We start from the raw sequence: 25,938 nt of genomic DNA on the forward strand, positions 1-25,938 counted from the left end.
TGTTCAATGCTAGGTACCAATGCAATGTCTAAAGCCAAGAAACGCCCCTAGCTAGGACAATCGTTCATTTATAACCAAGTGCATGGAAACCAAATACAAACAGAGTAGGACAGGATGTTCTGACACCGGTCCGAGGAAAATAGGATGGAGGGGGGAGTGTTAATGGTTTGGGGACTGGGTCTCCGTACAGATATCGGAGCCCAAAAGCAGCTGTCCCAACCGCTAGGGCTCTCGTACTATGTAGTGCTCCAATAAAGGGGTTGTCGGAGGTAAAAAAACTCAGGTAGCCCCTGTAATTTGTCTAAAACAGGGATGCCCAACCTGCGGTCCTTTAGCTGTTGCAAAACTACAACTCCCAGCATGCCCAGACAGCCTACAGCAGGGCATGGTGGGAGTTGTAGTTTTACAACAGCTGGAGGGCCGCAGATTGGGCATCCTGGTCTAAAATAACAAAAGAAGCGACACTTATTCCTTTTCTCCTCAGCAGTCATGCGGTCACATACACACAGGTCACCGCTGCTGCCAATCACTGGCCTCAGCAGGGACATCCTATACACTGGCCGCACAGCAACCCCTGTGAAAGCCAGGACGATGACATCAGTGGCAGAAAGGACTGGAGTGCAGTGCAGTGGGGAGAAAAGGGGCAAGCATCTCTTTTCTTATTTTAGCACATTTCCAGGGACTACCCAGTTTTCATTTTAACTTGGACAAGCCCTTTAAGGGCTCTTTCACACTTGCGTTGTCCGGATCCGTCGTGTACTCCATTTGCCTGGAATTACACGCCGGATCCGGAAAAACGCAAGTGAACTGAAAGCATTTGAAGACTGATCAGTCTTCAAAATGCGTTCAGTGTTACTATGGCAGCCAGGACGCTATTAAAGTCCTGGTTGCCATAGTAGTAGTGGGAAGCGGGGGAGCAGTATACTTACCGTCCGTGCGGCTCCCGGGCGCTCCAGAATGACGTCAGAGCGCCTCATGCGCAAGGATATAGAATACAGGGACTGCACCGATCCCCGCTGTCATTCCTAATCCAGATGCCGGCCCCCAGCTAGGGTCGGTCTGTGGATAGCACATAGCATAAGATGCTATATATGTGCCATCTACAGACCCCCCCCCCCCACAATAACAGTGGTGTCCCTCCACAGACGCCCCCCCCAATAACAGTGTCCTCCACCAACCCCCCAATAACAGTGTGTCCCTCCACAGACCCCCCCCAATAACAGTGTGTCCTCCACAGACCCCCCCCAATAACAGTGTGTCCTCCACAGACCCCCCCCCCAATAACAGTGTAGTCCTCCACAGACCCCCCCCCAATTAACAGTGTATCCTCCACAGACCCCCCCAATTAACAGTGTATCCTCCACAGACCCCCCCCAATAACAGTGTATCCTCCACAGACCCCCCCCCAATAACAGTGTATCCTCCACAGACCCCCCCCAATAACAGTGTATCCTCCACAGACCCCCCCAATAACAGTGTATCCTCCACAGACCCCCCCAATAACAGTGTATCCTCCACAGACCCCCCCCAATAACAGTGTGTCCTCCACAGACCCCCCCATAACAGTGTGTCCTCCACAGACCCCCCCCAATAACAGTGTGTCCTCCACAGACCCCCCCCCCCAATAACAGCGTGTCCTCCACAGACCCCCCCCCCATTGACAGTGTATCCTCCACAGACCCCCCCCCCCCATTGACAGTGTATCCTCCACAGACCCCCCCCCCCCATAACAGTGTCCGCAGCTGCAGACAAGAATAGGAATTATCTATTAAGTGCCGGCAATATACGGCGTCAGAGTTTTGTGGTCCGCAAAACACTACAGACTTCTGAAAAGACCCTACTGTTCAATTTTTCAAATATTCTTGGATGAAAAATATCTTGTTCTGTGTCTACAGCTCCTATGCAGAGCTATGTGTACTCTGAAGAAAATTGAAAATTAACGTGCTTAATTAAGAAACTTGATACCTTTATTAATAAATGGGTATGAGCAAGAGTGGTCGATATGCTCAGATGTATAAAAAAACAAACCTCCTATTATAGATAGGTGGTGGAATAATGAATCACTAGTAGTAGTGGGTGAGTCTGTGGGAAAACTACTCTCCCTAGATGACCCTATGGAACTATGTCCTGAAGCACAGGGATGTCCCCTGATGGTGGAGACACCCTGCCCCCGTACCTAAGCCTAGATGTGGCCCTAGTGATGCCCTACTTAGCAAAGCTGGATCGGGAAATATTGATCCAGTGGAAAAAACAAAAATAATAAGTCCAATATAAATAATATGAAGACACAACCACAACGTGTTTCGGCTGCATAAAGCAGCTCATCAGGAGGTGATGACAGTGTAGTGAACGTAGGGAATAAAAAAAAAAGCAAATTTTTTAAAGATGGTGCTTAAAAGAATGAGATGGTACTTAGCTCCTTGGCATACTTGATGGCGCTGTGTATACAGATATGTACCTCTTGTCCGTATGTATGATGAACTCTGAAGGTAAAAAGTGCTATATGTCAGACATTTATATAGGTCTGAAGAACAAAGTACTATGTGTCAGATATTCATATATTGCAATAGTATACTGATCTATGGTCAAAATATACTATATGCCAGTCAGTCAGGTCTGTGGTATAAATGATACTTTGTACTCACCAGACAGAGGGGGGCCCTGTAGAAGGTACAACTGGTATGCTGGGAGACTGGAGGGCTAATAGCAGTGTGACAGCGCTTGCTATTTAAGCGCTGGTGCCGGCATGTGTTTCCGGACGCCAAGGAGAAGGCACTTCTGGTGAGTGGACCGCATCGCGATGCGTCACTTCCGGTCCTTGGAACGCATATACGGCCGGCGATGCTGGAAGTTCCTAGTCTGTATGTACTTCATAGTAACTACTGATTTGGCCACAATAATTGGACCGGAATAGTTCTATAGTCCCCTGCTCACATAGAATTAGTGGTGGGAGGACTGTATCATATTTTGAGCCCTAAAACACCAAATCTCAGTCGGAGGAATTATCATAACACAGTATAGGGATCATCACGTATATATAGCAGAGATTCAGGGGGCTATATGGACGTGAGAAGAAAGGATTGGAGTGACAATGATATATGTCATTCCTAAGATATGGTGCTTCACGCACCGGCATGGACAAAAGACTAGGGATATTGATAAAGGATAAGGACAGGGGAATAGTCTCTGGCAAAGGAAATGAGGGGTTTGTGACGAGATACATTAAGTCAAATGAAACATGTATATGTGAGTCGCTCATTGAAACCACTTGGCGACTGTGACCGGAATCGATAAATCCATTCAGATTATTTTTGGAGTATCTTCCGGTCCCAGTCACCCCCCCCCCCCCTTAGAGGTTTGGGAATAACCTCAAGTACTGAAAATTTAAGGGAGCTTGGGTCTCCCCCATGTTGATCATTAATATGATTGGCAACAGGGGTGTCTTTTTTCTTTGCTGTCATTGATGTGTTCGCAGACTCTACGTCTAAACTCCCTGAAGGTCTTGCCGATGTAATCTTTCGGACAGGTACACTGACATATGTAGAGGACCCCCTGTGTTTTGCAGTTAGCGAAGGAGCCTAATGTTTGAACAATGTTGGTTGTGGAACAAGTGACCGTTTTTGAAATGCGTATATATTTACAGGCCTTGCAGCTGCCGCATCTGAATGTCCCTTTTGGTTGTCTGTCCAGCCATGTTCCCTCCTTTTTTATGCCGGTGTAGTGGCTGTGCACGAGCCCATCTCTGAGGCTCCTCCCTTTGCGATATGTTTTTTGGGGGCAGTTAGAGATGGCCTTGGACAGATCTTTGTCCATCATTAGGATTGGCCAGTGAGTTTTTAAGATGACGGTAACTTCACTGTTAGCTGCGTCATATGTGGAAATTAAGCGAATTGTTGAGCTATCCTTGTTATCTTTTATTTTTGGTATTAATAAGTCGCCCCTATCCCTGTTCTCAGCTGCCTGAAAAGCTTCCCTTAGAGTGGACTTAGGATACCCTCTCTGTAATAATCTATTTCTTAGTTTCCTTGACTCCTGTTAAAAGTTGTCTTTGTCAGAGCAGTTTCGGCGCATACGTAAATACTGGCCTTTTGGAATACCTCTTTTTCCTGCTTGTGGGTGGTGACTATTCCAATGTAGAATGTTATTTGTGGCAGTCGGTTTTCGATAGACGTTTGTAGTCAGATTTCCTGCTACACATGTTACTTCCACATCCAGGAAGGTGATGCTCTTGGATTTAATTTCGCTGGTGAATCTTAGTCCCACGTTGTTATCGTTAAGGGCGGAGACGAAGTCACCAAATTTTTCTTTACTGTCACTCCACACTACAAAAATGTCATCAATATAGCGGGTCCAAAAGACAATCCCACTATTCCACCACATTTGGTGATCGGGGAACACAAATTTGTCTTCCCACCAGCCCAGGAAGAGATTCACATAAGCGGGGGTACAAGGACTGCCCATAGCGGTCCCCCTGAGCTGGTGGTAAATGGACCCGCTATATGTGAAGAAGTTATGTGTAAGAGTGTATTCCAGGAGGCTCATGATAAAGTTATTATGATTTTGAAACTGAGTGCCCCTCGATCTCAGGAAGTGGGCCGTAGCTGCTAGACCTTTATCGTGTGGTATGGATGTATACATAGATTCAACCTCGATACTCGCGAGATGGCAATGAGAGTCGACGGAGATGGTTTCGATTTTACAAAGGAAATCCATTGTGTCGCGTGTGAAGGATGGTAAACAGGACACAAATTCTTTTAGTGTTTGATCAAGGTATGTCCCACAATGATGGGTCAGGGAATCCATACCCGATACAATTGGGCGTCCCTTCAGGGGAGTCACCCCCTTATGAATTTTCGGGAGGCAGTAGAAAGTGGCCAGCTGTGGGTTTTTTGGGAAAAGATATGCATATTCCGATTTTGTGATCACCCCCTGTTCTAAGCCCTGCTGAAGGATCCCTTTGAGTTGTTGCTGAAAGACTAGACTAGGGTCACTTGGTAGAACTCTATAACTGGTGGGATCCCTAAGTAAATCAAAGCATATTTTTTGATAATTAGGATGGTCTAAAATTACTAGATTCCCACCTTTATCAGATGTTTTATAATGATGGTATTGTCTGTCTCTAGCTTCCTAAGGGCCATCGACTCGTCTCGGGACAAATTATAGTCTCTCGGATGTTTGACATTTAACTGTTCCAGGTCATTGCTGACCATCTTGAGAAAAATGTCGATATGTTCCGAGTTCATGGGGGGTGGTAGTCTGGTACTAGTGGGGCGAAGATCGGTGAAGGGACCGTCTCCGGGATTTCTATTCCCCTCCTCACATAGATCAATGTGTACTCTGATCCTGCAGTCATACTGCCATCTGTCCGTCACCTCTTAGGGCTCATTCACACGACCGGATCAATGGGTCTGCATAAGACGACAGTACACCATGGGTTGTCCGCATCTGTTGTTCCATTACACGTCCCTGCAAAAAATAGAGCACGCCATTGCGGACAAGAATAGGCATTTACATAATGGGCTGCCTGTTCTGTAAACTGCAAATCACGGCACGGTAGTGTGAATGCTCCCTTAGGCTAGGTTCTCATTGTCATTTAAATTCGGGTACTAGCACAGAAACCTCCAGATGGATCTCATTCATTAGATTGGGGCACACCGAGTTTCTGGCATGAGCGACTGCATTCTGCCAGAGGAAATACTGCTGAATGCAGCCCAGTGGTGTCCTATTTTCTGCCAAAATCTGCAATGGAGGCTCCTATGGTACCCTAGCCTAACCTACCTTACTCACAATATAACATAAAAGAACAGCATACAATGTTCTAATGTAGGGGTCTAATAGATAGATATATAAATCATATAGCATTAGAAGTATTTCTTTGTACAGCAGAGGAGTGGGCTATATGGGGCACATCCAGTCTCCGAGAGAATATTTGACATTATCTGACAATTAAGAGGCATCTGTCATACTGGCTCCCACACAGAGAATGAAGTCCAGTCTGTGAGCAGGAGGAGTCGAGTACTGATCTTACTCATAAACCCCATAGTTATCACTCATATGCCTTTTTTATAGTGGTCACATATGGGCTTTTGGCTAGGCCCTCTGTCTTTTTATGGTGGTCCAGTCTAAGCACTTCACACGAGAGCCAGGCTCCTGCTCTAACAGCCCAGATCGGCAAAAGCTTTGTAACAGACAGTTTAACCTCTTAGATGCCACGGTTAATAGCTTCCGCAGCATTTAAAGGGCTTCTGTCAGCCCACTAAACTGTTTTTTTTTTTGTTAATATTAATCCCTACACTGCAAGCTCCCTGTACATATGCTAAATATTCATTTTTGTTCAGTAGATTTTGTTAAAAATCAAGTTTTATAATATGTAAATTACCTTGCTACCAGCAAGTAGGGCGGCTACTTGCTGGTAGCAGCCGCATCCTCCTCTCATCATGACGCCCCCTCCGCCGTTTGATTGACAGGGCCAGGGAACGGGATTGTTCTCTGCTGGCCCTGTTTGAATTCAAAATATCGCGCCTGCGCCGTACCTGTCTTTAATCGGCGCAGGCGCACTGAGAGGCGGCCGCTCTATCCTCAATGCGCCTGCGCCGATGACGTCACATCTACACCCGGCGCAGGCGCATTGAGGATGGAGCGGCCGCCTCTCAGTGCGCCTGCACCGAATAAAGAAAGGTACGGCGCAGGCGCGATATTTTGAATTCAAACAGGGCCAGCAGAGAACGATCCCGTTCCCTGGCCCTGTCAATCAAACGGCGGAGGGGGCGTCATGATGAGAGGAGGATGCGGCTGCTACCAGCAAGTAGCCGCCCTACTTGCTGGTAGCAAGGTAATTTACATATTATAAAACTTGCTTTTTAACAAAATCTACTGAACAAAAATGAATATTTAGCATATGTACAGGGAGCTTGCAGTGTAGGGATTAATATTAACAAACAAAAAACGGTTTAGTGGGCTGACAGAAGCCCTTTAAGTGGTTTAGAGCCCACTTGTCTCCAATCAGCATCCCAAGATAGCATTATTTTTTTATTTATTGGGTGTAAAAATAAAAACCCCTGACTTTTCTCATTTAGGCCTCATGCACATGGCCGTTGACGTTTTTGTAATTCACATCTCGTGGATGCGCAAAACATAGATACTGGTTGTGTTCCACAGAAAAAAAAACGGACAAGAATAGGACATGTTCTATCTTTTTGCGGAGCCTTGGAACCAACATACAGATGCGGGCAGCGCACAATGTGCTTTCTGCATCTTTTGAGGATCCACTGAAGTGAATGGGTTCACATCCGACCCGAAAAGATGCGGATCGTATGCAGACCAAAAAATAAGTTTGTGTGCATGAGCCCTTAAACTAAATTTTAATCAGAGAGGAACCCTCATGTTTTCACCCGCTATTGTCTTATTAGCCAGACCCCTGACCTACCCCTTTATGATTCTCTCTGCAGAATAAACCTCTTCACAGCCGCCATAAAAGTGTGCAATCTTTAAGGGGTTAACTTTACTGTGGTTTTCAAACAGAAATACAGCAGATTTCATTATTACATCCCACCCCCCATTATTAAATCTAATAATGAAAGCTGGAGATAAACAACACTGTGGCAATGTCCTAATCTATTAATACTTATATTTCATAATCCTGAACTATGCAGAGGCTTAACAGCAAGACCTGGGCCCGGCCGCTCAGCGAGTGTAAGTCCTTCTATACACTAGTAGTGCGCAGAACGAGAGGAGAGCCTGAAAATGATTATCGAGTAAGGGTACTTTCACACTAGCGTTATTCTTTTCCGGAATTGAGTTTCGTCCTAGGGGTTCAATATTGGAAAAGAACCGATCAGTTTTATCCCCATGCATTCTGAATGGAGAGACATCCGTTCAGGATGCATCAAAATGTCTTCAGTTCAGTCTTTTTGACTGATCAGGACGGAGATAATACCGCAGCATGCTACGTTTTTATATCCGGCCCAAAAAACTGAACACTTGCCTGAATGCCGGATCCGGCATTTTTATCCAAAGGGATGTACCACAATGTCGGATCCATCCTTCTGGTCTGCGCATGCAGAAAATGTGAAAAAAAAGAAATGTGATGACACCGGAAAGACGGATCCGGCATTTCAATGCATTTGTAAGACTGATCAGAATCCTGCTCAGTCTTACAAATGCCATCAGTTGGCATAAGTTTTCACGGATTCGGCAGGCAGTGTGAAAGTACCCAAAGGCGAACATGAACCTTATTAAAGCCTTTGGTAAATGTACTAAAAAGAATATTTTTAATACATTTATTTTTTCCATGCAAGTTAAGCACCTGAAGTGCACGTGCCTACAGTGCTTTGCAATCTGTACTCCTGTACATTGCTGTGTATGGCTTCCTCTCGTACAGATCGCTGCCTGTACCAACTCTGCACAGCACATCACCAATGTCCTATGCCAGGCAGACTGGAGCAGCGATTGCCATGTGAGCTCCTGCCTCCACTGGCCTACCACATTAATACAGGCTTTTAGGAGAGCGGAGCGAGTAGAGGCAGGAGCTCACATGGCAATCACTGCTCTTGCCTGTTGCACTAAAGCCTGACATAAGACACTAGGAGCGTTTACAGATGTGCTATGGAGCTCCGGCCCCAGGGGAACCCATAGTCCCATAGACAGTGGTGTACGAGTTTACGGATGGCAAAGTGTGGTAGGCACTTGAAGTTCAGGAGCAAAAAAAAAAAAAAAAAAAATAATTTATATATATATATATATATATATATATATATATATATATATATATATATATATATATATAATCGGAAACGGACAGCAACTGTCCGTTTCCGATTATATGCAAGGGTAAGCAGTGAATTCCCTGGACATAGCACCCGGTCTAAATGGTGTGAATTGGTGCTGCCATACGTTTCTTTTTTTATATATATATATATATATATATATATATATATATATATATATATATATATATATATATATATATATATATATATATATATATATATATATATATAGTATTTATCTGTAAAGAATAAATCAAGGCAACTGGACATACTGTAGATTTCTTGAAAACGTTTTCAAGAAATCTACAGTATGTCCAGTTGCCTTGATTTATTCTTTACAGATATACCATGACCTGGATAAATGAGAACCTTCACAGATATATAGTGTATTAGAAATATTCTATTTACGGCACATACAAGAGATGTTAATTTATGTAGACTTTACTTATTCTGCCTACTACATTAGTCAGCACCAGAATTATCCCAGTGATGATGCTGGATGAGAATTTTTTTGCATCTTTAAACACCTGAAGGCAACATTTTGGCACGTTGGTCACACAGAATCAGTCATTTTACCGTCCTACTCACTGGCATTTCCCCGCAGCCAGCAAGGGTTTAGTCCTCTGTTTGCATCAGCATCTAGTACACGGGCTGACGGGGCTAGTGACTAGAATGATAAACATGACATCTGAAGTTATGAGAGATGGTAGTGGGTTTACCGCAGTGACAAGACTCCCTTTTAAAGGAACAGTCCCCCCAAAAAAAATAATAATAATAATAATCTCGCTTGTCACCATAAAAATGCCTGCAGACAGATTATAAAGCAGGAGGAGCTGAGCCGATCGATGTATAGTTTTGCCTGAAAGGATTTAATTGTAATTTATACAGATGAAGAAATCTCTGCTTGTCGTGTGAACGAGGCCTGAGTGAGAAAAGCCGACAAGTCTGGGTCTATTTCAGTCCTATTTAAGGATTTTTGCTGGACACAACTGATTACGGTACATTCTCTCCTAATGAGTGAATTGATTCCTTCATTAAAAAAAGGTCCAGGTCCTCTGGATAGGCCATCTGTATGTGATCGGTCAGGGTCCCGCACAATAAAACCTTTTTTTTTTTTGCATTGCCATATTCTGACCCCCATTTTTTTTTTTTTTTTTTTTTTTTTTTTTTTATGTGTACGGAGCTGTGTGAGGCCTCATTTTTTTTTACAATGTATACTTTTCATTAATACCATTTGAGTGTATATGATTTTTTGATCACTTTTTATTCAATCTTTTATGGGAGGTGAAATTACCAAAAAAACTTTTTTATATTTAAATAGTACGGGCGTTTTCGCACAAGGCGATGCCCATGATGTTTATTTTTTTTTATCGTTTGTCTTTATTTTAAAATATATATATATATATATATATATATATATATATATATATATTTTAAAACCTTTTTTCTTTAACACTTTTTAACAGTTCACCTAGGAAACTTGAACAAGTAATCATTAGACTGTTTCTCTCATAGACGCCAAAGCATTAGCATTGGAGTCTATGAAAATTTAACGGTTCCTAAGTAGCGTTGCCACAGGCAGGCTCTTCATAGGAACTTGCGTGCAGCAGCCTTGGATTATTCAGGAGGACCAAGGCTGCCGCACATACCATCTGCTCCCCGGATCTTTGCTAGTGGGAACCGGTCACGGCCAGGAGCGCAAGTTCCCGGCTTTTGACCTCCCAGATGCCGTGGTCACATCTAACCACAGAACCTGATTGGTTAAATGTGTGTGATGTACACTATCAAATCGCATACATTAGCCCGGGGGGCCTGCTGTTTTAAAGTTCTTTAAATACCCAACCGCTGACGTATATATACGTTAGGTCGTCAGGAACGGGTTAACGAGAGTTCACCTATGAAGGGCTGTCCCTGCTGGTGAAGAAGAGCTATTCTGCAGCTTGACTGACAGAGCCGGATATCCCACCCACCCCTCCTCGAGTAGAGGACTAAGTGCAGAGGCTCCAATTCCGCAGCAGCGACTGCTCATACGCCCCTATCCGGAAGTGTAGCAGCACATGCACAGTGGATGCTCTGGAAGTGGAAGCACAACCATAGGGATCAGTACCTCTTTCAGTACCAGTTTCTGTACCACACTGGATGACCAGGGAACCCAGCTTTACTGTATCACTGTCCGTAAAATCTTCAAAACGTTGCCAAATAGTGGACATGAGTAATGGTTTTGATTTTTAGCAGAAATCTAAAACATATTTGTAGTTCCGATATCCAATGTCATTTCACAAGGCGACAAAGAGGTTAAAACATGTCTACATGAACCTCCTCCTTCCCGATTCACCACGTGGTGACTTCTGCATCTGAACCCATCGCAGCTCGTGCAATACAAGTGAATGAACCAGAAACACAGGCTTCAGATTTATATGTATTATACACGAAGAGCATAAAGATTCCAGTAATCTCCAACAGAAATACCGTAGGTGAAATTAGAACAACTAACCGTACAGCGCCGGCCGCCCATCCTTACAGCATATTCACATGTAGCAGTTTTGGCTGTCAAATGTGGTCTCTATGGTCCAGTAAAATAACTAGGCAACTAATCAAATACGACTGATCGCCATTTCAATGAAGCATAAGGGTGCGACCGCACGAGCCACAGCGGGCTCCAGTAAACTATTTAGGACCGCACGAGCCACAGCCATCATCAATGGAGACTGACTAAGGCTACTTTCACACTTGCCTTGCTATTCGGTATTAAGATCCGGCAGAGGATCTCAATATCGGAAAAAAATGCTTCCGTTTAGCCCTCATGCATTCTGAATCGAAAGATCTGTTCAGGATGAATCAGGATGTCTTCCATTCTGTTAGCATTGCGTTTTGTGACTAGACAGAAAACCGCTGCAAACTGCGTTTTTGTGTCCGCCCATAAAAACTGAAAAAAAATTGATCTGGCACTGAAAACAATGCAAGTCAATGGTGATGAATTCGTATTTTTAGGAGCCCAAAAAAATTGACTTTCAATGTATCTGGTGACGGATCCATTTTTTCCCGTTTTGATTTCACACAACAACATCCTAACGGAAAGGATCTGCCGGATCTTAAAATCGGAATTAACAACCCAAGTGTGAAAGTACCCTAAAAAGTGCGGTCTTAAGATAACCGGAGCCTGCGGTGTGGTCATTCTCCAATTCTGACTTAGGCCTCATGCACAAGACCGTATGTTTTGCGGTCCGCAAAAAATGGATCCACAAAAAAATACGGATGACGTCCGTGTGCATTCTGTATTTTGCGGAACAGAACAACTGACCCCTGATAGAACACTACTATTATTGTCCGTAATGTGGACAATAATAGGAGATGTTCTAATTTTTTGCGGAACGGAGATACGGACACGGAATGCACACAGTAACTTCTGTTTTTTTTTTTTTTGCGGACCCATTGAAATGAATGGTCCCGTATACGGTCCGCAAAAAATCGGAACGGACACGGAAAGAATATATGTTCGTGTGCATGAGGCCTTAATCAGAATTGTGAAACTGCAGGGTCGGTGGGTATCCGACAGTCGGACTCCCACCGATCCAGAGGTCTCTTCCCCTGTCCTTATCCAGCAGTAGCTTGAGAAACTTTAGCTTAAAAAACAAACAAAAAACACTGGGCTGAATCGACACCGTCAAACCGATTCCATTTAGTGCAAAAGGGACTATCCAGTTCCGGTTACCGCCCCGTACTTATATTAAACAGTCTACCATCCGCACCGTCTATAGTCACTGCAGAATGAATACTTAACCCCTTGGGGGATGCAGCTGTACAGGATATTTTTTTTAACTCTTTGGCAGTGAGGGATGTGTTTTGCAGTATGAACTATATTTTTAATGCACTATTTTGGGGCTAATATATAGTAAAAAATGTTTAATGATTCTTTTAGTAGTGGGGAAAAAAATATTTTTTTTCCATTTCTCTGACTTTCAGATACATAGGGTTTTATTAACTTTTAGCCCTTTTTTGGAAAGGGGGGATTGAAAAATACAATTCTGCTTTTTTTGTTGGCATGCAGGATAAATAATGCATTACATTTAGTGTCAGCTCATACGGTGGAATTTGCATTGCGACAAAAATTTGCCGACGGCCACGTGGTGTCTACAGTTCACAGGTTAACGGTTTAAGGCTAGGTCTACACAACGACATTTGTCGCACGAGAATTTTTATAATAGTAGTCTATGGTGTCGCATTTGGGATGGATTTTTCTGCGACTGTCGCGTCGCAGTATGTCGCAATGCGACACCATAGACTACCATCACAAAAATTGTTGTGCGACATTGGTGCAACAAGTGTCATCATGTAGACCTAGCCTAAAGCCACAACATGTCCATTCATGACAGTGTCCAGGCGGCCTCCGCTTGGGGTGGCAGAAGATGTCAGCTTTGGGTTTAGCTCCATTCAGTCGAGCTAAGACACAAGAAGGTCTGCGGCATCCAAACTGAATAATCACTGCGATTTCTGCCGCCGTATACAAGGCAGATTTTGACAGCGTCATAATCCCCTGTGTGAACAGACCCATGTGGTATGGTTTGTTACTGTTGCAATGATACACTGTAAGATGTCTGCAGTGTATGATGCCCGCCAACAGATAACCTATTTGGCTAAGACATCTTTAGGGTCCCGGCTTCTACGGAAAGCCATCAGTGTCCCACAAACGTGTTGTAGAGGAGCCCACTGGACCACCCTTGCACTATGTGGTTGCAATTAACAATGGTATCTGAGGGGTTAAACATCAGCTGCATCCCCACCTGACCTAAATGGGGCTGTGCTGCCCTGCCACTCCAGAGTTTAGACCCCCATATGCCACCTGTGAAGGATGCCCTTTAAATGTCAGCACGTAACTAATGATGTCTATGGGCGAATCATCCCGTGTCGCAACTCAGTTCCTCAGAAATGGGGCTCATGCAGACGGCCGTTGACGTTTTTGCGGATCTTCAAAACACGGATGTCGGCTGAGAGCCTAAAGACATTTTTTTTCCCACCCCTTCACAAATGAATGCAGACATAAACCCCAGTCGTGTGCATGAGCCCATACTTTGTTAAAATGACGAGAAATGGGGCACTTGTAAAGCCTGTCACCATAGAGGGGGAAGAAACACAAAGCCTTTGCCAGTCACTGACACCAGGCTGTAATGAATGGGCTCATTAGACAGTTGTACTCCTAGTATGACAAGTGTGAACAGTCACTTAGCGACAGCTGACAACATAATGTCAGGCACAAACGGGGGAAAAGAGGAACATGATGAGGGGGAGGCGGAAACACAGCCTGCTGCCAACACTCATGTGCCATCCAACTTCACCCATCACATAGCAGCCCGTGAGAAGCCACTGCCTCCCTCCGTGCAGGCTTCTCCTCCAGTCACCACCCAAGCAGCAGGCACTTCTACACATGAGACCAGGTTGCTGCTTCTCTTCACTCATCCGGAGCGTTAAACATTCTCCTAATAAAACGCACGTCCGTGCAATGACAAGGGGTAACCTTGAGAGCGGCTCCCTTACCATGGCGAATCCGGAGAGGAGCGCCGAGGTGCGGCTGGAGGCTTTGAGCTTGGCCCGGCTCAGGTAGAGCTTCCTCCAGGACAGCGCCTGCATCGAGTGCTCGTTCAGACTCATGAGCTCCACGTAGCTCCGGCTAATCCACTCAGGGTAGGACAACTCCTCCTCCTTCACCTCCTGCTGCTGCTGGGGCCGCGGGCGGGATCTCTGTGGTACTGGACTGCGCTCCGGTAACATTTGCCCACAGACTAGTGCAGCTCGTCCACCCGCCTCATGGTAAGCGCCGAGGAACGAGAGAGCCTACTGGGGAGAGAGCTGCTGCCAGCACCGCAGGCCTCGGCCAGAGAGGGCGTTACCGGCGTTTTCCCTCAAGACTGACTCATAGCAATAGTGGCCTCACTTCTGCCAACCAGCTACAGCGCTCCTTCCGCCAACCAGTCACAGCGTGCAGAGCGTCGGGAGCGTGGTGTCATTGCCTCTCACGTCCTGCACCAGGCAAATGTCCTTAAAGTCCTCCTGCGCCCTCTGCTGGCTGGAGGATGGATGGCTGCTTGGTCTACAGAGAAAGGTGACAACTACTTGATTTGCACTTATCACCTGGCCAGGCTTTGATGGTTGGTGGTCCTTGTGCTGAGACCCACACCTTTCACTAGAACAGTGGTGGGCAAACTTTTTTGTCAACTGAGCCAAATATTGCCAAAACCACGATTGAAATTTATTTTGAGAGCCACATTTTTAAAACCTAAAATATTGCGTCAACAGTACCAGTGAGGACTATTAGGGCTCATGCACATGACCGTGGGCCCGCTGTTGCCATATTGCAGGCCACATATGGCGGACCGCAATATACGGGCACTAGCCGTGTGCAGCCCGTATCAAGGACCCATTCACTTCAATGGGTCCAGGATCTGGGATATGAGTGCATCCGCGGTGCTTCTGGCTGTGCCTCCACACACACTACTTTTTTACGGTGCGGAGGCACAGCCAGAAGCACCACGGAAGCACACTGTAGCACTCATATCCCGGATCCTAGACCCACTGAAGTGAATGGGTCCATGATGCGGGCTGCACACGGCCATGTGCAGCCCGCATCATGGACCCATTCACTTCAACATGCACTACTTTTTTGCAGTGCAGGCAGTCCGATGCGGATCGCGAACCCCATTCAAGTGAATGGGTCCACGATCATCATGCAGCTGCCCCGTGGTCTGTATCCGTGCATTGCGGACCGCTATTTGCGGTCCGCAGCACAGGCACAGCGCCCTTACATTCGTGGGCCGAGCCCAGAGTGTGTTTTTACATACTTTTATATGTACTTTCTTTTATTTGGATCTTGATTATTATTTCATTTTATCTTTATCATTTTTTACTTTTATTAAACTTATCTGCAGATGTGGATGTAATGTGGATGACGCACTTATGGGGGATATCTGTGGCTGACGCACTTATGGGGGATATCTGTGGCTGACGCACTTATGGGGGATATCTGTGGATGACGCACTTATGGGGGATATCTGTGGATGACGCACTTATGGGGGATATTTGTGGAGGGCACATATATAGCATCTTATGCTATACAGGTCCTTCTAAAAAAATTAGCATATTGTGATAAAGTTCATTATTTTCTGTAATGTACTGATAAACATTAGACTTTCATATATTTTAGATTCATTACTCACCAACTGAAGTAATTCAAGCCTTTTATTGTTTTAATATTGATGATTTTGGCATACAGCTCATGAAAACCCCAAATTCCTATCTAAAAAAATTAGCATATCATGAAAAGGTTCTCTAAACGAGCTATTAACCTAATCATCTGAATCAACTAATTAACTCTAAACACCTGCAAAAGATTCCTGAGGCTTTTAAAAACTCCCAGCCTGGTTCATTACTCAAAACTGCAATCATGGGTAAGACTGCCGACCTGACTGCTGTCCAGAAGGCCATCATTGACACCCTCAAGCAAGAGGGTAAGACACAGAAAGAAATTTCTGAACGAATAGGCTGTTCCCAGAGTGCTATATCAAGGCACCTCAGTGGGAAGTCTGTGGGAAGGAAGAAGTGTGGCAGAAAACGCTGCACAACGAGAAGAGGTGACCGGACCCTGAGGAAGATTGTGGAGAAGGACCGATTCCAGACCTTGGGGGACCTGCGGAAGCAGTGGACTGAGTCTGGAGTAGAAACATCCAGAGCCACCGTGTACAGGCGTGTGCAGGAAATGGGCTACAGGTGCCGCATTCCCCAGAAACAGCGGCAGAAGCGCCTGACCTGGGCTACAGAGAAGCAGCACTGGACTGTTGCATGTCATTCGGAAATCAAGGTGCCAGAGTCTGGAGGAAGACTGGGGAGAGGGAAATGCCAAAATGCCTGAAGTCCAGTGTCAAGTACCCACAGTCAGTGATGGTCTGGGGTGCCATGTCAGCTGCTGGTGTTGGTCCATTGTGTTTTATCAAGGGCAGGGTCAATGCAGCTAGCTATCAGGAGATTTTGGAGCACTTCATGCTTCCATCTGCTGAAAAGCTTTATGGAGATGAAGATTTCATTTTTCAGCACGACCTGGCACCTGCTCACAGTGCCAAAACCACTGGCAAATGGTTTACTGACCATGGTATTACTGTGCTCAATTGGCCTGCCAACTCTCCTGACCTGAACCCCATAGACTCATAGAGAATCTGTGGGATATTGGGAAAAGAAAGTTGAGAGACGCAAGACCCAACACTCTGGATGAGCTTAAGGCCGCTATCGAAGCATCCTGGGCCTCCATAACACCTCAGCAGTGCCACAGGCTGATTGCCTCCATGCCACGCCGCATTGAAGCAGTCATTTCTGCAAAAGGATTCCCGACCAAGTATTGAGTGCATAACTGAACATTATTTGAAGGTTGACTTTTTTTGTATTAAAAACACTTTTCTTTTATTGGTCGGATGAAATATGCTAATTTTTTAGATAGGAATTTTAGGTTTTCATGAGCTGTATGCCAAAATCATCAATATTAAAACAATAAAAGGCTTGAACTACTTCAGTTGTGTGTAATAAATCTAAAATATATGAAAGTCTAATGTTTATCAGTACATTACAGAAAATAATGAACTTTATCACAATATGCTAATTTTTTTAGAAGGACCTGTATATGTGTCATCCACAGATATCCCCCATAAGTGCGTCATCCACAGATATCCCCCATAAGTGCGTCATCCACAGATATCCCCCATAAGTGCGTCATCCACAGATATCCCCCATAAGTGCGTCATCCACAGATATCCCCCATAAGTGCGTCATCCACAGATATCCCCCATAAGTGCGTCATCCACAGATATCCCCCATAAGTGCGTCATCCACAGATATCCCCCATAAGTGCGTCATCCACAGATATCCCCCATAAGTGCGTCATCCACAGATATCCCCCATAAGTGCGTCATCCACAGATATCCCCCATAAGTGCGTCATCCACAGATATCCCCCATAAGTGCCTTCTAGTAAGTATGGTAATGTAGAGTTCAGAGTGGCATTAGGGGGGACTCTGCCCTAGGTCCCCCCAATGCCTCAGCTTTGGGTGCACCCCCATTAGTGCCACAGCTTCAGATGCCCCCACTCTAAATGCACCACTAATATTGCCTCTTCTCCAGTTGTCCCCCTACCTCTGCTCCAGGATACCCACTACAGGGAGTGCAGAATTATTAGGCAAATTAGTATTTTGACCACATCATCCTCTTTTTGCATGTTGTCTTACTCCAAGCTGTATAGGCTCGAAAGCCTACTACCAATTAAGCATATTAGGTGATGTGCATCTCTGTAATGAGAAGGGGTGTGGTCTAATGACATCAACACCCTATATCAGGTGTGCATAATTAGGCAACTTCCTTTCCTTTGGCAAAATGGGTCAAAATAAGGACTTGACAGGCTCAGAAAAGGCAAAAATAGTGAGATATCTTGCAGAGGGATGCAGCACTCTTAAAATTGCAAAGCTTCTGAAGCGTGATCATCGAACAATCAAACGTTTCATTCAAAATAGTCAACAGGGTCGCAAGAAGCGTGTGGAAAAACCAAGGCGCAAAATAACTGCCCATGAACTGAGAAAAGTCAAGCGTGCAGCTGCCAAGATGCCACTTGCCACCAGTTTGGCCATATTTCAGAGCTGCAACATCACTGGAGTGCCCAAAAGCACAAGGTGTGCAATACTCAGAGACATGGCCAAGGTAAGAAAGGCTGAAAGACGACCACCACTGAACAAGACACACAAGCTGAAACGTCAAGACTGGGCCAAGAAATATCTCAAGACTGATTTTTCTAAGGTTTTATGGACTGATGAAATGAGAGTGAGTCTTGATGGGCCAGATGGATGGGCCCGTGGCTGGATTGGTAAAGGGCAGAGAGCTCCAGTCCGACTCAGACGCCAGCAAGGTGGAGGTGGAGTACTGGTTTGGGCTGGTATCATCAAAGATGAGCTTGTGGGGCCTTTTCGGGTTGAGGATGGAGTCAAGCTCAACTCCCAGTCCTACTGCCAGTTTCTGGAAGACACCTTCTTCAAGCAGTGGTACAGGAAGAAGTCTGCATCCTTCAAGAAAAACATGATTTTCATGCAGGACAATGCTCCATCACACGCGTCCAAGTACTCCACAGCGTGGCTGGCAAGAAAGGGTATAAAAGAAGAAAAACTAATGACATGGCCTCCTTGTTCACCTGATCTGAACCCCATTGAGAACCTGTGGTCCATCATCAAATGTGAGATTTACAAGGAGGGAAAACAGTACACCTCTCTGAACAGTGTCTGGGAGGCTGCGGTTGCTGCTGCACGCAATGTTGATGGTGAACAGATCAAAACACTGACAGAATCCATGGATGGCAGGCTTTTGAGTGTCCTTGCAAAGAAAGGTGGCTATATTGGTCACTGATTTGTTTTTGTTTTGTTTTTGAATGTCAGAAATGTATATTTGTGAATGTTGAGATGTTATATTGGTTTCACTGGTAAAAATAAATAATTGAAATGGGTATATATTAGTTTTTTGTTAAGTTGCCTAATAATTATGCACAGTAATAGTCACCTGCACACACAGATATCCCCCTAAAATAGCTAAAACTAAAAACAAACTAAAAACTACTTCCAAAAATATTCAGCTTTGATATTAATGAGTTTTTTGGGTTCATTGAGAACATGGTTGTTGTTCAATAATAAAATTAATCCTCAAAAATACAACTTGCCTAATAATTCTGCACTCCCTGTATTACCCTGCCTCAGGTGACCCTAATGCCTCTGTTTCAGTTATGATCCTCAGTTTAGTTTGTGCCCTTTGCTCACGTTGCTCCTCTAGCACCTTTGCTTGGGCTTTGTTAAAGGTTATGACCTGCAAAGGGGGTTGGACTTATGACTGAAAAATTCTGCACATTGCGTTACATTCTCCACTTTTGACACGTATGGTTTACATGGCGCAGTGATCATATTCCGTATTTACAGGCATCACTGCTGCCATGTAGAGAGATACTGGTGGTGGAGGATTTAAAGGGGTTGTCCAGGTTTTCAAGTTATCCTCTCCACACCATAGGGCATAACTATATGATTAGTGGGGTCCGATTCTGCGACCCCCCACCGATTCCAGGAACAAGTCCTGTTCCCCCTTTTTGATGGTGGGGCAGGCCACACATATGCCCTGCTGCTCCATTAATTCTCTTTGGGACCACTGGAAATAGCCAGCGCTGTACTCCGCCATCTCCAGCGACCCCATAGAGAATGGATAGAGAGGCAGGGCCTATGTTCGACCTGCCACTCAATTAAGAAGGGGGATCAGTGGGGGCTCCAGGGTTCAGACCCCCACGGATCACTTAGTTATCCCAGATCCTGTGGATAGAGGATAACTAGAAAAGTGGACACAGGACCTTTAATAGATGAGCATTTCTATTTTAGTTTGACACATATTTTGGGCCAGATTTTTAACCCCTTCAGGACCCTGCCATTTTTCACCTTAAGGACCAGGCCATTTTTTGCAAATCTGACATGTGTCACTTTATGTGGTGATAATTTTAAAACGCTTTTACTTATCCAGGCCATTCTGAGACTGTTTTCTCGTCACATATTGTACTTCATGACAGTGGTAAAACATAGTCAAAAACATTTATTTAAGTCACTTTGTGAGGCTTACATAATATAAACCACCCAAAAATGACCCCATTTTAGAAACTACAGCCCTTAGGCCTCTTTCACACGGGCGAGTATTCCTCGCGGGTGCAATGCGTGAAGTGAACGCATTGCACCCGCACTGAATCCTGACCCATTAATTTCTATGGGGCTGTTCACATGAGCGGTGATTTTCACGCATCACTTGTGCGTTGCTTTAAAATCGCAGCATGCTCCTCTTTGTGCGTTTTTCACGCAACGCAGGCCCCATAGAAGTGAATGGGGTTGCGTGAAAATCGCAAGCATTCGCAAGCAAGTGCGGATGCGGTGAGATTTTCACACACGGTTGCTAGGAGACGATCGAGATGGAGACCTGATCATTATTATTTTCCCTTATAACATGGTTATAAGGGAAAATAATAGCATTCTGAATACAGAATGCATAGTACAATAGGGCTGGAGGGGTAAAAAATAAATAAAATTAACTCACCTTAGTCCACTTGATCGCGTAGCCGGCATCTCCTTCTGTCTTGATCTTAGCTCTGTGTAGCAACAAGGACCTTTGGTGACGTCACAGTCATCACATGATCCATACATGATCTTTTACCATGGTGATGGATCATGTGATGACTGGAGTGACGTCACCACAAGTCCTATTGCTACACAGAGCTAAGATGAAGACAGAAGGAGATGCCGGCTGCGCGAGCAAGTGGACTAAGGGGAGTTAAATTATTTTTTATTTATTTTTAACCCCTTCAGCGCTATTTTACTATGCATTCTGTATTCAGAATGCTATTATTTTCCCTTATAACATGTTATAAGGGAAAATAATACAATCTACAGAACACCTAACCCAAACCTGAACTTCTGTGAAGCAAACGCACCCGCACATGTGCGTTCCCGCAACGCACCCGCATGTTTCCGCAACGGCCGTGTGAAAGAGGCCTTAAGGTATTCAAAACTGATTTTACAAACTTTGTTAACCCTTTAGTTGTTCGACAAGAATTGATGGAAAAGAGATGAAATTTCAAAATTTCACTTTTGGCAGATTTTCCATTTTAATCAATTCTTTTCCAGTAACAAAGCAAGGGTTAACAGCCAAACAAAACTCAATATTTATGGCCCCGATTCTGTAGTTTACATAAACACCCCATATGTGGTCGTAAGCTGCTGTACGGCCACACGGCAGGGCGCAGAAGGAAAGGAACACCATATGGTTTTTGGAAAGCAGATTTCACTGGGATAATTTTAAGCTGCCATGTACCATTTGAAGACTCCCTGATGCACCCCTAGAGTATAAACTCCAAAAAAGTTATCCCATTTTGGAAACTACGGGATAAGGTGTCGGTTTTGTTGGTACTATTTTAGGGTACATATGATTTTTGGTTGCTCTATATTACACTTTTTGTGAGGCAAGTTAACAAAAAATAGCTGTTTTGCCACTGTTTTTATTTTTGGTTATTTACAACGTTCATCTGACAGGTTAGATCATGTAGTATTTTTATAGAGCAAGTGTCACGATGCACTCTGTGCGTGGTTCCAAGAGGCGGGGATGGCCGAGGCGTGCCGAGCTGATCACTTGGCTGTATTGGAACTCAGGAGTCATGTGACGCTGGCCACGTCACATAACGCCACTAGCGCCCTATTTAAAACAGACAATCTGCTGGCCACAGATTGCCAATTATTGAGGTCCTTCCGGCGATTTACTTACCCGATATGTTGTTCCTGCTTGGCTTCTGATTTCCAGTCCGTCTCATCCTTTGGTCTTGGCGTTCCCTCCTGGTTCTGACTTCGGCTTGTCCTAACGATCCTCTGCTTGCTCCTCCGGTACCTTTTTGCTCTATTGGTTATTGACGCGGCTTGTTTGACTTCCCTGTTGCATTTGTTGTTTGTCTTCACTGCACTTTCCTACCTAAGGGTTTGTCGACCAGTTGTCTCTTGTCGCTAAGACTTGCGAGGCAAGTAGGCAGGGACAGGGGACTGCGTTCATCACATGGTCCATCACAGTATCCATCACCATGGTGATGGACCATGTGATGAGCGTAGTGACGTAATCAAAGGTCCTATTCCTCACAGATGAAGACAGAAGAGATGCCGGATGTGCGAACAAGTGGATTAAGGGGAGTTGAATTTTCCACTTCACCACCATGATGGCCCAGAGAGATTGACCCCTGACCTCTGTAGGGGAGCCGACCGGAAGGACGTTCTGCGCAGTCGCGCGTGTCTGACGTCACTTCCGGGTTGCCGGTGAAACCCGGAAGTGGACGGGGCCTCTATAATAAAATGCTCCCAGCACTCTTCCCCGCTGCGCTCTCTGCATCGCTTGCTGACCCGACATGTCGGACCAGGAGATGGAGCTGCAGCCAAAGGAGCCGCAGCTAAAGGACCAGACCGCTCCAGAGCGCCCCTGCGTGAGTAGCCCACTTGGGCAGCTGGCAGCTTCACAGATGGGGGCGGGGGGGCGGTGCATCCTAGTGTATTCACTTTTCCCCTCCCCCTGGGGGTCTGCTGGTATACTGCATCCAAGTTATGCTCCTATACCAGACTGGCATAAATTTAATGGACTGCCTCTCTCACTTTAGGCCAAACTAACTTTAAGGGTACTTTCACACTAGCGTTTTTCTTTTCCGGCATAGAGTTCCATCACAGGGGCTCTATACCGGAAAAGAACTGATCAGTTTTATCCCCATGCATTCTGAATGGCGAGTAATCCGTTCAGTTTGCATCAGGATGTCTTCAGTTCAGTCGTTTTGACTGATCAGGCAAAAGAGAAAACCGTAGCATGCTACGGTTTTCTCTCCGGCGAAAAAAACTGAAGACATGCCTGAACGCCGGATCCGGCATTTTTTCCCATAGGAATGCATTAGCGCCGGATCCGGCGTTCAGAATACCGGAATGCCGGATCCGTCGTTCCGGCATGCGCATATCGGTACAAATGAGAAAAATGTACAAGACGGATCCGTCTCACAAATGCTTTCAGTCAGCAGCAGATCGGGCGGCCAGTTCCGTCGCCGGATCACACTGCCGCAAGTGTGAAAGTAGCCTAAAAAAGTCAAAGAAGACCGCCAGATGCATCCAGTGCTCCGTCCGGCTTCCTGATGACTATACAAATAAACTTTGCATGGATTGCATTGCCAAACTAGTGAGAGAGGAACAGCCCTCAATTATGCAGGAGTTCAGATCCATGATTCAGGAGGAGGTTAAGTCTTCTCTGGCCTCCCTCCGTGAAGATATCCGGGGGTCTCGCCCACCTAAACAGCCCAGGATGGCGGATATTTCTGACTCCGAAGACCTAGAGGATGATGCCTCATCCTCTAAAAAAAAGAGGACGACGACCCCCTATCCGAGGGCGAGATCCTCGAGGACACTAAGAAATATTTATTTACCCCCAGTGAGATGAGTGACCTTTTAAAGGCTGTCAGGGATACCATGGGGGTGGAGGACATCCAGCTACCCCATACAGTTCAGGAGGAGATGTTTGGTGGGTTGAAGGTCAAACGCTCCAGGGTCTTCCCTATAAATGAAAACATTAAGGAAATGGTGATGGATGAATGGGCCCATCCTGAAAAGAAACTGGGAATTTCCAAGGAGTTCAGGAACCGCCTTGTGTTTGACCCGTCAGATTTGAAGATTTTTGACAAGGTCCCTAGAATTGACGTCCAGGTGGCCAAGGTCAATAAAAAAAAAACTCACTTCCATTTGAGGACTCCTGTCAGTTAAGGGACACTATGGAAAGGAAAGCTGACAGTTTATTAAAAAAAGTCTTGGGAGGCAGCCATGTTTAGCGTCAAGACAAACATAGCTGCTACTTCAGTCGCCAGGTCTATGTACCTGTGGCTGAATGAACTAGAAAGACATCTAGTTAACAAGACATCTAGGGACCAGATACTCGATGCTATTCAGAAAAAATATGGGGGATTCAGCCCGCACAACCCCTAGCAGGTGCAGATTGCTATGGCGAAATACAGATACAAACGCAAAAACACAAAATGCAATCGCACTCTGCCCTGCCTTTATGCTGGATGTTGAATAAGGCATTGGTGTACATTTTGGCCAAAACGTAATAAGCCACTCACCACGTCAAGGTCGCCTTAATGAGTGGTCCCTAACACTAGTTCCTACCTTTTATGGGCCATGACAGCCACACAAAGTCAGTATAAAACTGAGTCTGCTTATATAGCACCTACTAGTAGCCATCTTGGCTCCAGGAGAAGTATATAGTGGGCTCAGCATGCATGTTGGTACTTGCATCCCTGGATCCGATGAAAGCTGTAATGGCACCGGACGGGGTTAAAAGCAGAGTGTGCTTGGCGTGCATGCTGTACCTGCGCTCCCTGGACTTTGTGTGGCTGTCATGGCCCATAAAAGGTAGGAACTAGTGTTAGGGACCACTCAATAAGGCGACCTTGACGTGGTGAGTGGCTTATTACGCTTTGGCCAAAATGTACTCAATACTATTCCTCTACTAAAATCCGCCACGGGTTTTCTAGCGGACGCCTCTGCAGAGACAATTAGGTTCTCAGCCAAGGACGCCGCTTTGTCCAATGCTGCCCGGCGGGCACTTTGGATGAAATCTTGGTCGGGCGACATGTCTTCCAAGATGAAGTTATGTTCTATAGCCTTCTCAGGGGAATACTTGTTTGGTCCTGTCCTGGACAAAATCCTTGAGAAGGCTACGGACAAAAAGAAAGGGTTCCCTGAGGAAAGGACCACTAAAAAGAAAACTTCCTTTCGTAGCCAATATTCCCAAAATAGCTCCTTTCGTGGTAAAGGTAAATCCGGACGTTGGAGTTACCCAAAAGGGGGAGGGGTAGAGGATTCCTCCTTAATTCCCAAAACAAGGGAGGTGAGAAGCAGTGACGCCAGGATAGGGGGAAGACTATCCCAGTTTTTTGCTCAGTGGCAGGAGACCTCTCCTAGCCTCTGGGCTCAAGATCTTGTCAGAAACGGTTACAGGATAGAGTTATCTCCCCCCCCCTCCCCTCCGAATATGTTTCTGATTTTCTCACCACCCTTCTCCCTTTCAGCACAGTCAGATTTGGAAAGAGGTTCAGAATCTCCGGGACTTGGGAGTAGTGATTCTTGTTCCCGATCTTCAACGGGGGCAAGGTTTCTACTCCAGCCTTTTCTTAGTAAAGAAACCAGGGGGTTCCTTCCATATGATAATAAACCTCAAGAGGCTAAACAGATTTGTTATATACAAAAAATTCAAGATGGAATCTCTAAATTCCACCATTCCTTTAATTCAAAAAGATGCGTCCCTCTGTACAATCGACTTAAAGGACGCATACTATCATGTTCCTATTCACTCCCTGTCTCAAAGTTCCTGCGGTTTGCAGTAAGGGATCACAGAGGGTCTGTTCACCACTTCCAGTTCGTGGCTCTCCCCTTCGGGCTGTCCTCAGCCCCAAGGATTTTCACGAAGCTGGTGGTAGAGATGGTCGCCTCCCTGAGGCCTCAGGGCGTAACAGTCGTTCCTTACCTAGACGACTTTCTACTGATTTCCAACTCGGTGGATCAGTCCATAGCAGA

General features: G+C 45.4%; 1 protein-coding gene across 3 annotated transcripts in view; it reads right to left on the bottom strand.

The window, feature by feature from the left end:
- ORAI1 (ORAI calcium release-activated calcium modulator 1) overlaps positions 1 to 25,938 on the bottom strand; it is a 54,911-nt gene that overhangs the window by 22,040 nt on the left and 6,933 nt on the right. Inside the window, exon 1 of one of the 3 annotated variants that reach the window (XM_044275737.1) lies at positions 14,301 to 14,816. The exons of 1 other annotated variant lie outside the window; for it this stretch is intronic. In XM_044275737.1, the coding sequence (XP_044131672.1) occupies positions 14,301 to 14,534 (234 nt within the window). In that variant the 5' untranslated portion in view covers positions 14,535 to 14,816. Of the gene's footprint in view, positions 1 to 2,458; positions 2,478 to 14,300; positions 14,817 to 25,938 lie in introns of those variants that run through there. One more of the 3 variants, XM_044275739.1, reaches the window with a different exon arrangement.

Source organism: Bufo gargarizans, chromosome 1, assembly GCF_014858855.1.
Source record: "Bufo gargarizans isolate SCDJY-AF-19 chromosome 1, ASM1485885v1, whole genome shotgun sequence".
In the NCBI taxonomy this organism is placed as follows: Eukaryota; Metazoa; Chordata; class Amphibia; order Anura; family Bufonidae; genus Bufo; species Bufo gargarizans.